The 15,597-nt window shown below is 38.8% G+C and overlaps 1 protein-coding gene across 1 annotated transcript in view; it reads right to left on the bottom strand.

Annotated features, from left to right (window-relative positions):
* Positions 1–15,597, bottom strand: part of Nr5a2 (nuclear receptor subfamily 5 group A member 2) — a 121,861-nt gene that overhangs the window by 40,250 nt on the left and 66,014 nt on the right. Inside the window, 1 exon segment of the mRNA XM_048809598.1 lies at positions 6,726–6,873. Coding sequence (XP_048665555.1) covers positions 6,726–6,873 — 148 coding nt within the window.

Genomic DNA, 15,597 nt, shown 5'->3' with positions numbered 1-15,597 from the left:
TTTCTTTTTTACCCCTCAACTTTAAGGTTTATTATAGCCATGCCCTCCAAAAGGGAAGATTATAAGCAAAAAGCTAACCTTGTTCAAAAAATTTAAATGGATGCTAAAATAGATATATAAGTAATGAGAACTTATGATCATTTTGCTTTCTTAAGGCCTGCTGATTGGTCCAAAGAAATATCAACCCTAAGAGGCAACAAATAATAGAAGAAAGAGTCTTGAGAGACTTTAAGGCAAGAGCTTTCTAACAAGCATACTGATGTGTGAAATCAAGAATTCACACAGAGATAAAAACAGACAAAAACTAAGATATATTTAGAAACCAAGGGAATTCAAAGCTATGTAATTATGCTCAGCCCTTTTATCCAAGGGTAACACATCTCCTGGGCATGGAGGAACTGCATCTGTATTGAACATTTATATACTTTTCTCCTGTCATTAGTCCCTAATGATACAGTATCAAAACTATTTACTAATACTAATAATTGACATTGTGTTAGGTATTTTAAGTAATTCTAGGAATGGTTTAAAGTATCCTGGCCCATGTGGTTAGGTTATATACTACTTCATGTTATATAGGGAATTTAAGCATCTTTAGATTTTGGTATGGGGCAGGTAGTACTGACACCAATTTCTGCCCAGGATATGGAGGACTGGCCTTACTTATTATGCTTTTACCCCAAAAGTGGTTTTCTTCTTGGTCCACATTCTTCAGATGATCATCCTGATTTCCTGCATCATTTTGCTCATATAAATGGTGCCTTAGTAAGTATGTAGTATTTTTAAAATATTGATTGATGAGTTCGATGTCTCTGAAGAGGACACTGTGTAGGAGCAGAAAAATGCTGGGGACACTTGGGGTTGTTGGTTCTAGACCTGGCTGAGGTTAAAATGTTGAGTAAAACCATCTGGTTTTGTTTGTTTAGCTACAGAATCAGCGAGAGTCTCGTATGTCCCTTCTGTCTGTCAGGGAAAAACTAAATGATTTACTCACATGAAGATATTTTATTGTTAACACTTTTGAAGGACAGGGCACTTCCTTCTATGGCTCATTTGGATATCTGACATGCTTAATGCCACTTAATGCCAAGTTTCAAATAGGCCCTATATGCAAATCATTAGTGATTAATTTCATTTATTATTTTCCTTGTAAAGGAAAAAGACTTTCTAATTTCCATCTGCCTTATAATAACCCCCTTTGTAATGTGAACACTTATATTCTTGCTAACATAAAAAAATGCCAAATCCTCTAATATTTATACATGGGATCTATTTTCTAGCGTTTCTGTCTTGAAATTTTGTTTTATTTTTTTTTTTTACTATTTTTGTGTTTCCCATTACAATTTTCTTTTTAACCTGGAAGTTGGGAGGAAAAACATACATTCATTCATTCATGACTGCAATAAATATTTATTAAAAACCCATAGCTGTCAGGTAGTATTCAAGGAGTAAAACATACACTGTGCTCACGGAGCTCAGAGTTTATGAATTTGATAGATAAAAGGCCTGTGCCTCACCACACAGCCCCCCTTTGTTTAGTGCTAGACTTGGGTAGTTAGAAGGAGCCATAACAGACAAGGTAAAAAAAATGTTCTGCTTTGCCCTTCAATACTTCATTTTTTTCTCATCCCAAATATGATTTTAAAGGTTTTTTCAAAACCTTCGGGTCCATTTTAAAACCCTTTCTAACTTGTTGATCAAGTCACACAAATACTGCTTATTCTGGAACACTGTAGCAATAGCTCGGCTGCCATTTCTATTTAAGATAACGGGCCTAACTCCTTCAACATGGAGGTGTTGTGGTCTGAAACTAGCCCAAAACAGACCTGGGGAGGAAGCAAACAGCTCTCAGCAGGGTGCTTACATTGCATATCCAGTGACTGGTGCTCTTTGCCTATCCAGTGATTCTCCTTAGAAAGGGCTCAGGTAGCAGGCAAGTAAGGGCATCCAACAGCAGATAGCCTTTCTGCCAGGATCTTTAGAGTGGTTCTCTGAGATGAGCACAAACTGTCTTCGGTGGGACATTGGCTGGGGTCATGTGATGGTACAATCAAAGGCCACAACCAGATTATCAAAATTTAGTATGAAGCAAAGGACTACCATGATGAACAAAGATACGATTTTCTCCATGAGGTTTACTGGAAACAGGGCTCTTGTTAATGCCGTGGAGAAATTGTACACTGTGCCTTGACCACCTTTCCTTAGCAGGGGCTGAAAGTTTCTGGTCTTGCATTTGCTTGCCACAGAAATGCATGCCATACATAGCTACCTTTCGTCATTCACATTCTTTCTTTCTAAAGTTAGCTTTTCAAAAAGAGCTTATGAATAAACATCTGCTCTCCTAACCTGGAAAAAGCAGAAATGATTTAATTTTGAGAAGACATTTTTTAGAGAGCCCTCTGAAAAAAGTTGTGTCAGAGAACTAACCTGCACTTGAGCTGTGACTTTTTGACTAAATTAATCTCCTATTATCAATCACAAATATTTTGGTAAAGGCTTTGCTCTGAGTTTAAATAAGTCTATTTATTCATGTATCATATCAGTAAATATTTTTTAGGTCCTTCTATGTACCAAGGAATATTCTAGAAACCTGGTGTACAAGGAAAACATGAAGGACAATTTCTAACCTCAGTGGGACCTCAGTCTAAAGCAATGGAGCACAGAAACATTTACAAAGCAGAACAGACCCTTCCAGTAGCAAAAGAGACTTGAAGTAAATATTACCCAGTTTTGAGGTTTGGTAAATACCCTTGAAGAGAATAACAGTCTCTGTAACTCTGCTAAACATAAAAAGTGCTTATAAAAGTATTTCAAAGAGAATAGTTTACAACCATTCAAGGATACTCACTAAGGGAAATAGGATATCATACGTTTCTATTTCTTTCTTTTGCCACCTGGGATACAACAAAAGTCATAATGTCCAGCCACTGAATCTCCAGGCTAGGGGACTCTATAGGCCAGACTAACAACTTAGTTGACAATTCTGGGCACTTATTGCTTTGAGGACCCAAGCTATATTAATATTCCTGATGGGCTTCAACATGTAATGACATTGTTCAGGATACCACAGGTAAAAACCTAGTGACCACTTTCCATTTCTGTCCTTGTCTTGAGAAGGTAATATTTCATAGGATTTCTACTCATCTAAAATGCATCCATGATACCGAGGCTCGTGAACACCTATACTTACTCTGTAGGATTTATTTCTACACTGATGGGTGACAGTCAGTCAATTTACTTTCATCATTCACTTTGATTCCTTGTTAGAAGAAGGTGGTAGTATGAACATTAAAATTTTTATTTTGGCTTTTCTTGGGTCATCAATTTTAACTGGCCAACTTAGAATATTTCCTTTTCTGCCAAGTTATCAATGGGTGCAAAATATATTATCTCATAGTTTGGCAACAAAATAGGGTAACTTAGCAAGATTTTAAGAATGTATTACAACTATGATCAGCTACTGATTCTTGGGACTAAACACCCAGAAATTCAAGACTTACCCTAGTCCTCTTTATTTAAACTCTGTCATGACCTCTGACAACTTATAACTGGTTTATACCCGTGATCTCCTTTCCACCCCCGGGGGTAAAACCACCTCTTTCCACATGGCTATAAGAAAATCAAATCAACCCAAACTACACACCTCACCCCTGTTTTAACAGCTCTGCATTGCTTCCCAGTTGCCTACAGAATAAAAGCCATGACACCTACTTTTGCTGACACTATACCCCAGTGGCTACCTCAATGTCTGGCACATGGATATGGCTCAATGGGAATTTGCTGAATGTGTCTGGAGTCTGCTCTTCTGTGCCAGCCTCTGGCTTACCTCTCTAGCTGCATTTGCTCCTTCCTTATACCATATTCATCTGTTAATTGTTCCCCCAACTCATCTTTTTACAGCACTGGGGACTGAACTCAAGGCCTTGCACACACTAGGTGCGTGCTCTACCACTGAGCTGCATCCCCAGCCCTGTTTAAATTTTGAGATAGGGTCTGACTAAGTAGCCCAGGCAGGCTTAGTCCTGGCTTTGCAATTCTCCTGTCTTAGCCTCCCCAGTAGCTGGCGTTACAGACATGCCCCACTATGCCTGGCTCGCCTAACTCATCTTCTTCTCTTTCGCCTTCACATTTTCAAGTTGACTGTTCTTTTGGTCTTAGAACACTGCACCTACTCAGGATCACATCCTATCGCTTCTCACCAAATCAATCTGGAAAAGGCTATTTCAAAATGTGATATATGTAAAACGTTGTTTTATTCAGCCATAAAGAAGGACAAAATTATGTCATTTGCAGAAAAATGGGTGAGAGAGAACATTAAGTGCTATAACACACAAACTTATAAAATGTCAAGCAATATTTTTCCTCCTTATAAGTGGAAGCTAGGAAGGACAAACAAAACCAAAAGTGGGTGGGGGGCATCTCAGGAAAATCAAAGGTTGATCAGTAGAGAAAAAGGACCAGGGAGAGGGGGAGGGAAGGGAAGGGGAAAATACTGGGGAATGATATGGCCAACATCATATGTAATAACGGATCCCACCATTATGTACGACTATAATGCACCAATAAAGAAATGGCTATTTCATCTCTTACATGAGAATATTGCTGTAGCCCTCTTTCTACAGTGTCTCTGGCTTCTAATCATCCCTCCAAATCCTTATTTTTCTTCAGCAGGAAGGAAGCTCAAGGTTGAGCTGGGACTAGAACTTATCTGGCTTCAGGCTTAGGGGGCTCAAGACTTATAAGGGTTTGGGTCAGCAGATACCTGGCTTTGGACTTGGACTGGGCTTTCATGTGTGACCCTATATGATTTCATTCTCAATCATAGGTAGAATAGGTGTCTGGAGGGAAGCCTGGGAATCTAAAGGCTGATTATCTATATATAAGTCAATAAAGTTGAAATAAAGGTTTTCCACTCATAAATTAAAAGCCACCTGTATTTTACAATTAGTTCCACTTTTCCTCTTTCTTTAAAAATGAATTCTTGGCCCAAACTTAATTTACCTCGACCTGAAACCCATGCTATCCTGTCTTCCTTACACGAATCACTAGGGTTTTAGCACACCTTAGCTGGTGGCTCCCTGGTGCCCTACACCTGTCCCCCCTAACAGCATGCTCAAACAAGGAAGGAGGATGTGATGAGGTTCAAGAAGATAATTTGTAAGGTACACAGGTTGAGAGCCTTTTAGACTCACTCCCCATTCCCTATCGACAGGCAGAGAATATAGTAATTTTGAAAAATGATTATAAGGCAAGATAAAAGGGTTGAGAATAAAAGGTGGATCATGGTTCATGTGCACATCATCAAATGTAATGCAGTTCCCCCACTAATTTTAAATACCACTGAAGTGAGAGGACTCTTTCTAAATATTTTATCACTGAGACGCCATAAGATTTCTTACTCAAGTATTACCCCAGTTTCTATTTAATGACTGATCAAGTGTACTAGTTGAAAAGACTGAGATCTTGTCATAAAACTGAATAATATGGGAGATGACAGCAAGCAGACTCGTGCTATCTCCTGACTGTCTAAAAACTGCTCTGGGGTGACAGACGCAAACTTCCTTGACTGGAATGTTCCTCTTTATTGTGGTTAATAAAGAAACCACACAGGGTCCAGCCTTGGCATTATAAACCTTTGAATATGACATCTATAAAATTCTGTTGTCTTTTTAAATTTTCAATAACATTTCTATACACTATATTTATCGCACTTTCCCAAATGTGAAAATGCTCTTTGTATTTTAAGTGCCGACTACATGTGAAAAATTAACTCTGGTTCCATTACTTCCAACTCTTCCTTTATTAGCAACAGTTGTGCGATGCTGTCAAGAGGCATTTTAAGACTAAAGTGCCCAATTTGGAGAGCAGACACATCTGTTTTACTTCGCAGTGTGTTTTATTGTTTTATTTCTTGGGATATGAATTCACAACTATCTTATAACTGAAGACTAAAGAAAAAACACATGTTGGTAAATCTGATTTCAGCATTTTTTTTTCTTTTTATTCGAGGGAAGTTGCCTCCCTCAGCCGTCTGTCAGGGAAGAATAAATGGACTTGGCAAAAAGTTTATTTAAGTTGGCTTTATTAAGCCAACAAAATACAGAAATCAAGTAAGGGACAGGCAGAAAAATCTGTTCCTTTGAAGTCAATAAAAATCCATCTCCTTAATCCTTTTTTTATTCCAAGCAGTGGTGATTTTTCTCAACTGGCTCACTGAGAACCTTGATTTAGCTAATCTGTCTTGCTTAGTTATCTTTCTTCTCTAAAGCTTTCTAAAGAAGCATCTTTCCCCTTGACAACTGTCATCCTTTATGCTTGCATAGTGCAGCATCTGGTTATAAACATGCTCTCGTTAATCCTGATAGAAATTTAAAAAAACAGGCTTTTAATTACTATCCACATGTTAGAAGAATAAAAGATGCAATAGGTAGCCAGCCAAAAGGAAAGGCACATGGATTGCTCAACAGCAGGAAGATGGCAAAAATCTGAGACCACACATCTTTGCCTTCTGTTGTGGCTTTGACTAGCATCTCTGCTCCTCTCAGTAAAGGGTGAGGAATCAAGTAGAAATATATATTTTTGTGGCTATATATATATATTCATGTAGGAAGATTTCATGATTTGAATGGAAAGGCATCATCTTAGTGTTAGAAAAACATATTGACTTGGCATTGGGCACCATTGAGTGATATTTGGTGGTTTAGCATGAGAAAAGGATTGCTTACCCAAACTAAAGAGCACCAAGAATTTCAGACACACAAACTCTCGCTGATCAAACTGTAGGGAGCGAAGTTTTGCCACTAGCTCCTGTGCGTGACTCATGAGGTTGTTGAGGGTGGCCCCGGCTTGTGATGCAATTATAGAATAGTCCACCTGCAACACAGTTTTCATGAATGTTAGGATCAAAAATGCACATTTCACTTGAGATTGTTAAGCATCGTGGGTAAAATCAGACTGCAACACACACTTATACCAGAGAGGGCTTTCCCCTTGAAGGTAGCTTGAGACACGGCCTATCATCATAAAATGAATTGCAATTTATCTGTTACATCTAATCACGCTGATGAGCTTTGTAGGAAACAGGTTTTGATAGCCTGCATTTTACAAGTGTATATACCTTCTTTCTCTTATAAAGTTATATTGTCGCAGAAAATATTTTAACTCAAGTTGAAAGAAAAAAAAATATACTGTACATACAGCTTTCTATCTGTACACCATGACAATGACCAGTACATAAGGAAAATATAGGCTGACTCACATTCTCTCTGTATTTTAGGACCACATTTGAACATAATCCTAGTTCAAGATTGCTGTGGATAACAAAATAATAATAATGATAGTAATGATAATAATAAAATCACATTTAAAGTATTCCAGCATGCTGCTTCCTTAAAAGCTATGACATAAACCTGCTAGTTTCAGGTGATCACATTAGATGCCGTCAAATGAATACATCTCTCTCTCTAAAGACAGCAGTGACCTTATTTGCAAGAATAATTCCCTCGTCTGGAAAACAAAATAGAAATAGCATATTCCCCATTTCGTTAAAAAGAAAAGCACGGCAAGGCACCGATCTTAGATTATTCATGGGGACATGCGAAGCTCCATTTATAATAAGTTAAGATGTTGGGCTGGCTGTCAGTGGAAGTACTGGCTGTGCTGCTTCGTTTACAGCATAATGGGAAAGCCCAGTTGGTACCTGCAGTTCCAGTCCTTGTTTTCCTGAAGAGCTCTCAGGCAACCAGATACTCTTTTAGGTGCATTTAATATTTGCAGCAGCAGCAAATTTGTCTGGGAGGCAAGTCCTCATCTGCCACTCACCCAGAGCAGACTGTATTAAATTTTTATATTTATTGACATTTCATTACCATAATTGACTGCACTTGCTTCTCTAGGAGAAGGCACGGGGCTGCCTCCTAAGCAGGAGAACTAGTCCCTTGAGTAGAATTTGCAATTAAAAACAAGGCAGAATGGATTTTTTTTTTTTTTATTGTGTAAATATGATGAGTTGAATTTTCAGGTTTAACTAGAGAATACTAGGTGTACAGAAACCTTTTTCAAAAGTGAGAAAAATTATGAGTCAGTGGAAAGATGACCCCCAAAGGTGTCAATCAGTTTATAGATAGTCAACTATGCATGAAAAAGCCACAGTTAAAGTGTGTTCTAGGAATCTCGTGCATCAACCACCAAACTGTCCTCTGGCTGTATCCATCCGTGGGCGAGCATCTGTCCTAAGAACTCCAAATGTGGGAAAGAAAAGTTCAGTACCAGGGCTGGAAGACAGGACAAGCTGTCGAACTCTATAGAGCACAGTGGGAGCATTTTCCTAGCGTGCAAAGTGATGATGCCTGACAATTATTTGGTTAGGTAATAATATAGGGTTGAGTATTCCTAGTCCAAAAATCTAAAGTCTGAAATGCTCCAAAATCTGAAATCCTTTGAATTCCAAGTGACACCATTAATGGAAAGTGTACATGATGAGTTGCAGCCAAACCAAAAAGTCACTAAAAATACTGTATAAAATAACCTTCAGGCTATGTATGTATGAAACCAATGAATTTCCTGTTTAGACGGGGGTCCTAGCCCCAAGACATCTCATTAAGAATATGCAAATATACCAAAATCTTAAAAAAAAAATCTGAAATCTAAATGATTCCTGTTTCCAAGCATTTCATATAAAGGATACTTAACCTATAATAGGACTTCCACAGAGACAACTGGGCTAGATGATTCAACAGCAGGCGGAAGGCCATGAGGTGAGAGGTAGAAGAAACCTGAGACAAGACGCTACCTGGGTCAATGCTGCCCTCTAAAAACAGAGGGCTTGGGCGAATCGGACAACATCTCCATCCCTTACTTTCCTCATCTTCAAATAAGGCTGATAAGAGAGATGATGATAAGGTGGCTCTCACTTTTATGATTAGTAAGAAATCATCATAGTTGGAATAATAGTACCAATTTAGGCTAAGAACTAACTGAATGCTCCGTGACAGTAGCAGAATACATACAATGTGCTGTGTGTGTGTGTGTGTGTGTGTGGTGTTGTTTTGTCAATGCTAGGGATTGAACCCAGGGTGTCCTACCACCACTCTACATCCTCAGCCCTTTTTGCTTTGAAGGTCTTGGTATGTTGCCCAGGCTGGCCTCCAATTTATGATCCTCCTCCCTCAGCCTCAAGCATAGCTGGGATTATGGCATGTGTCAATGTGCCTGGTCAAAGTATATTTTAATAGAAATCATTATTTAAGCCCTAAACCAGGAATACCATGTTAAATAAAGTACAAATATGTAATATGAATTAATTTATATTGAGATGTGATTAACATGCCAGTAATCCCAGTTACTTGGGAGGTTGAGGTGGGAGTATCAAAATTCAAGGCCAGCATGGGTAACAGGGTGGGACCCTATAGGGAAAAAAAAAAAAAAAAGATGGGTTGATGACATTTTTGATGCATGTACAGTTCCAGCAGAACTGTAATAATTAAATTCAAATACTAGAAATTCATACTTGAAAATATACTATAACTGAAAGGAATCTAAATTGTTTCTTGGGATTATATATTTAGTGAGAGACCTCTACTGAGAGGGACCTCAGGAAATCAATTGGCATACCAACAACTTTATTGCCCTACATTTATTTACATGCTAATTTGAAAGCTCAAACATGCTTATTAAATGAGGGCTCCAATAACACTTCTTTCAAGGATAATTTATCAAATTGCACAGTTCTGAAGGAGGATGGTTGATTTATCCCCGAAACGGCACAGAGATCTGCAACTTCCTTATATTTTATTACAAACATAATTATATTTTCATTGTTGAATGCAGAGTTTGTGCTCATTTCACGAGCAGCTGGCCTTGTCTTTTATGTACTTAGTAAAATTAATTTATTGCTCTCTTACATGTAATCTTTGTGCCATTAAATTCAAGGGAGATATTGAAAAAATACTCTAAACCGATGCCCCTGTTGAGTAAAATTTCATTTATCATGAAGGTAGAAACAGTTTTAGCTAAATTGCTTTTAGTTCTAACCTCCAAAATTGTGATGACTTGTATGTTGTAAGATGCCTGTCATTTTAATATGATACACAACAATCAAAGATAGTAACAGTAGACTTTTCCCTTAGGATGAGGTTACAGTGGCTGTTAATTAGTTACAATATGCAAATACTCAAATCTGACGCCATGTTGAACTATTCTATTTTATGTTACATATACACGATTACGTGTGTGTGTTTTAAAAATACTGAATAGGAAGGAACTCGTCTCATAAAATGCTAATGCTATGTATTGGTTGTTGATTTGACAGCGCCGATTATTACTAATGATCATTGCTTCCTTTTTGTCTAATAAAGTTAAATACATGTGTGATTAAAAATGCAATTAAAACATAGTAGCAAACTTTAAGGTTAAGTAAAAAACTTAGTGGGAAACACGGAATCCTCATTTCAGCGCCAGGGGTTGTGTCCTGGACCCTCTCTGAGGCGCTATTTCAGTTACTTCAGTTCTGAATACACACAGGAGACCTGGATTCTGCCAACAATCGACAAGAAAACTCACTAGTCACCACGCTTAGGAGGAAAGTTGTGCTCCTTTTTCTAATTTGCCTCTTTCTTCAAGTTCCAAGTAGCAGTTCTTCCTGAGAATCCCTCGCTGCCCTCCTTCTGTCCTTCTGTCTTTCCTTCCCATCGGGGTTCTGGGGATTAAACTCAGGGCCTTACTCCTGCTAGCCAAGCCCTCTACCGTGGAGGTACATCTCCATTCCCCTCCACTCCTCTGCTGTGGTAAGTTCCCCACATTATTTTTTCAGTAGGGAAAAGCCAAAAGATTGGGCTGTGGAGCACCTGGGGACTTGCATCCCTCAGTCTGTCTAAGAATGTTGCTCTAAAGCCATGTACAGACATCACATACAAGCTTCAAGGTGACATGAAATTGCTGTTTGGAATTTCCTTGTGGCAAGTCTTTTGGCTGTGATATCATGGACTGAGGCGTGTATAATATTACTATTCACTAGTCTTAAAACACTCAAAATAAACATTTTCAATTGTTCCAGAAGTAATCATTACAAGAAAACTGGGGAAAAAATTTTTTAAAAGAAAAAAAAGGAGAAAAATTCCATATGCAAACCTAAAAATTGATAATGAGTGATTTGGGTGTACTCTCTCCTGGGTGAGGCTGGAAAAGGTTGTACGAGTTTAGTTAAAGTTTTATCCAGCAATTCGTTGTCTCTCCTTTATTTGTGGGGACAGTATAATCTCACAGCCTGGTGTTAGGGGCAAGGCGCTTCCTTATAGAAGCTGAATCATCCGGATAACTTTGAATGGCTGGCTGGTCCCTGCGTACTTCCTCCTCTGAACTTCAATGCACCTTATCTGAGCCCATGTCATGGGGCTTACCTGTGAAAGTGCACAGTGCCAGGCCCCAGGCAAAGGGCAGTCCCTGCAGTCATTAATTAGATAGAGGGATCACATTTCTTATCACTTTTGACTCTAGGGCTGTGTTGAATTTTTCTCCTCTCACACCTTTTGACTTCCCTTTGTCTATCAGACTACTAGAAATATTTTTAATAAAAAAATTCCTTCCTCACCTGTTCCATGGGTGTTAGCTAAGTTGCTGGTAGGGGAATTTTGCATGCTTTATGGGCATAAGGCCATTCTGTGCACCCCCCAACCCTCACAGTGATATCAGTGTCATGGCCTTGATGCAATACATCATGGGCACAGACTTCTACATTGTTTTAAAGTTCACCCTCCACACAAATCCATGCTACTAGGTCAATGTGTCTCCATGGTGGATTATTTTAATTCATTTTAGAAAGTAAGGAAAGCTCTTATTACACACACACACACACACACACACACACACAAAGTTTCCAAACACTGAATGAGAATTCTAACAAAAATGATGATTTTAGGGCAGTGGCATTAGGAATAATATTTTTGCCTGGCATAGTGGCACACACCTATAATCCCAGCAGTTTGGGAGGCTGAGGCAGGAGGATACAGTATTCAAAGTCAGCCTCTAACACTTAGTGAGGCCCTATGCAACTCAGCCAGAGCCTGTCTCTAAATAAAATACAAAAAAATAGGGCTGGCATGTGGCTCAGTGGTCAAGTGTCCCTGGGTTCAATCCCCAGTACCAAAAAAAGAAAAAAATATATTTTTCTTAATGCTGAAATAATTTTATAATAGTAAGTAGTAATCACATTAAAGTTACTTCTGGATAATTTAAATTTACTATATTACAATGTATTTGCAGCACCACCCTCCAAAACAAAGAACACAAATGTTTATGTATTTAGCTTCTATAAAAGGGAGATGAATTTGTTTTGCTTGGAAGTGCCACTGATGACTCTCAGTGTATAAAGGCTGCTATGCATTAAAGTTATTCACAAAGACCAAATTAAAGGCCTGTGGTAAAAGCAAGCTCTGTAGCATCTGGGAATGACCCAAAGAAGTGGGCTGGGGGCTGGGGTTGTGGCTCAGTGGTAGAGCACTTGCCTAGCATGTGTGAGGTGCTGGGTTTGATTCTTAGCATCACATATAAATAAGTGAATAAAATAAAGGTCCATCAACAATGAATTGAAAAAAATATGTATATATATATATAATGATGTGTTGATTAGGAATACAAATTCTAAGCCACGCACAGTGATGTGCATCTGTAGTCACAGCTACTGGGGAGACTGAGGCAGGAGGATGACTTGATCTGGGGAGTTTGGGGACATCTAAGGCAACATGGTGAAATTGCCACCTCAAAAACAATAACAACCCCAAACCATACAAAAACTATGGTACTAGCCTGCCTGGATCTGAATCTCTATTCTCCCTCTTATGATTTGTGTTTTGACCTTGAATCAACTACTCCACCTCCCTTGGCCTCAGTTCTTTATCTGCAAAAAAGGGGATGATAATATTTTATTCTTACAATTGTTGTGTTCATAAATGTCAGCCTCGTGTCTGCCTAGTGTTTTAGTTTTCTTTTTTGGGGGAGGCTTGTGGAGGGAGGATCAAACTCAGGGGCCCCTGCATGCTGGGTGGGGGCTCTACCGCTGAGCCCCACCCCCAACCCTTACACTAGTTTTGATTAAAGTTTTTACGTCAGCACTTTACAAAACTATTTCCGGTGATTCCTAGTGCAGTTCTCTCATGGAGATACCATTATAATCCTGACTGGACAAGAGACAACAATGAAGCTTGAATAAGTAAAGGCATTTGCTCAACAGGACAGAGCTAGTAAGTTCTGGACAGGAGTTCTGCCTTCATCCCAGGCTGCATATGGGTATTCTGCACACATGTGTGCATGCAAATGCATGCACACATTTAAAAAAATATTTATGTTTTAGTTACAGGTGGATACAATATCTTTATTTTGTTTTTATGTAGTGCTGAGGAACGAACCCAGTGAATCACGCATGCTAGGTGAGCACTCTACCACTGAGCCACAATCCCAGCCCCGCCCCCCACACTTTTTTAATACCCAAAAAGCACTCTGCAATAAATATACACTATAGTTCACATGTGATTAGACTACAAACTCAATGGTGTATGTGGTTCTCTATTTCCTTCCTTCAGTTTCTTCCATGTTTTTTGAAATACTTTTTTTCTCCAGAATATCACTTTACCCTGACACTTATTATATACTCCTTTCCTTCCTTCCATCATTGTATAAACCATCTTCTTAAAATTGGTGCACATAAGATATTTTATTATTACAGTTATTGGTGCTATTCTAACAAAAATCTAGCTTCCCTGCTCTTGCCATTAGGAAATATATACCATTTTAAGAAAATTAAACTTGGAATTTCACCTATCTCTCTGGGCCAAAGGGTAGGAAGCGGTCTATCATAGTGAAAAGGAGATTTATTGTTGGGAAAGAATTGTTGGTGTCTCTGATCCATGAGAACTAGTTGGAAGACAGGGGACAAGAGAAATGTAGAAAATGGGGAGGGTGAATACTCTGGGTCTTGAGTCCTACTTAATTTGTTTTATTTAAGCATTCAGGTTAGAGATAGGATAGTCCTCATTTAGTGAAATTAGTTAATATTTATCACATACTTACCATATTTGATATTATAGGAGGAACTATAGGGATATAAAATAAATATGCGTTTGTCACTCTGAATTCAAATATCTTTCTCGGGACTGAAGATGTAGCTTAGTGGTAGTTTAAGTTTATCATGCACGAGGCCCTGGGTTCCATACTTAGCACCAAAAAAAGGGGGAAAAAATTGAGGCATTCTTCTCATTCTGTTAAATGAGGTATGTGCTCTAGAAAAGTCTTTCTTGATAGCACTGTGGTTTTCTACTCTATCACTGCAGGAATCCCAGACACGTTCTAACTGCCTTTTCCAGTCTATTCCATGACAGAAGAGAAGATTTTTTTTTTTTCCATAACCATCAAAACGAGACTGTGTGATTATAATGAAACAGCATTAGGCTATTCACTTAGACTGGAGGAAAAAGCACAGGGAAGAACTTTGATAGACTCTGACATGTTTCAAACAGGGCAGCAGAAAAATGTGGGCTGCAGGGAAAGGTGCTAGGGAGACTGTTTTTTAGCCAGGGAGTCCCTTCCTCCAGATCTATTGCCAAATACAAGGCAGAAATAACAGACTATAGACTCTGATTTTATTTATTCCTTGATTTTTCTGGGTGTTGAAAATCAGAAAGGCAAGACATGTACTTTCTCTACTTTTTAAATGGTAATTACCTTTACCAGGGGCAGCACTTAAGGCAGAATGAAATGTGAAATAAGGAATATTTCTAAAGAGCAGGGATGAAACCCATTTCATTTCTTGAAACTCTGAAGGAAATGAAATCGAATTACATTTTGTGAGCCGAGTCTTGTCCTTCTAATGCAGCTCCCAGTTGGTCAGGAGGTGGGAGGCACACCTTGTGTTTAGACTCTGAAAATGGGTACATTTCCTTCAAAGACTTGGATCATGAGACACAAGTGCTAAACAAAAACATTCAAAAGCACAGGGAGTCAGAGAATTTTCTTCTCTGGAAAGCTTTTCTCTTGGGAGGCACAGAAAGTGGGGACCCAATAGCTAGGGAGATGGTTGAATTGATCCAACTGGCAAAAACCGAAGTAGTGCATGCCTTTAATTTGATTGGGAACATGTGATTTATTAATAATACAGCAAATGGTGTGGAGACAGCCTTTCATTTTCAAATATGCACTGCTGTGGTTTCACAGCACATAAACATTTATGGGGATGTAAAAGATCACGGTGCCTGAGTATTGAAGTCACCATGGCTGAAAGGTGCGCTGCTGTCCTGCCTAGGTATACCCACGGGCTGGAGGAACCAGGGTTCCGTGGACTTATTTTATTGATCCATCAGTTTCTAAGTGGAAGGTAAGAGACTGGAGGGACTTGCCCATATCTTTATCAAGTTGGAATTAGGTCCACTAAGGCAGTTCCTCTTTCCCCAGATATCTACAAGCCCCTCTCTCTTCCTTTAAGTGTTCCCTCAAATGTCACCTTCTCAATAAGGTTGAAACAATCATTCTGTTTAACATCACAACCCATGGCATGGATGCTTGTTCATTCCACCTTACCTACTGGTTTCTTCTTCTTCTTTTTTTTTGGGG

Source organism: Marmota marmota, unplaced genomic scaffold (assembly GCF_001458135.2).
Source record: "Marmota marmota marmota unplaced genomic scaffold, marMar, whole genome shotgun sequence".
NCBI classification, from domain to species: domain Eukaryota; kingdom Metazoa; phylum Chordata; class Mammalia; order Rodentia; family Sciuridae; genus Marmota; species Marmota marmota.
This window is presented reverse-complemented; position numbering and strand designations above follow the sequence as displayed.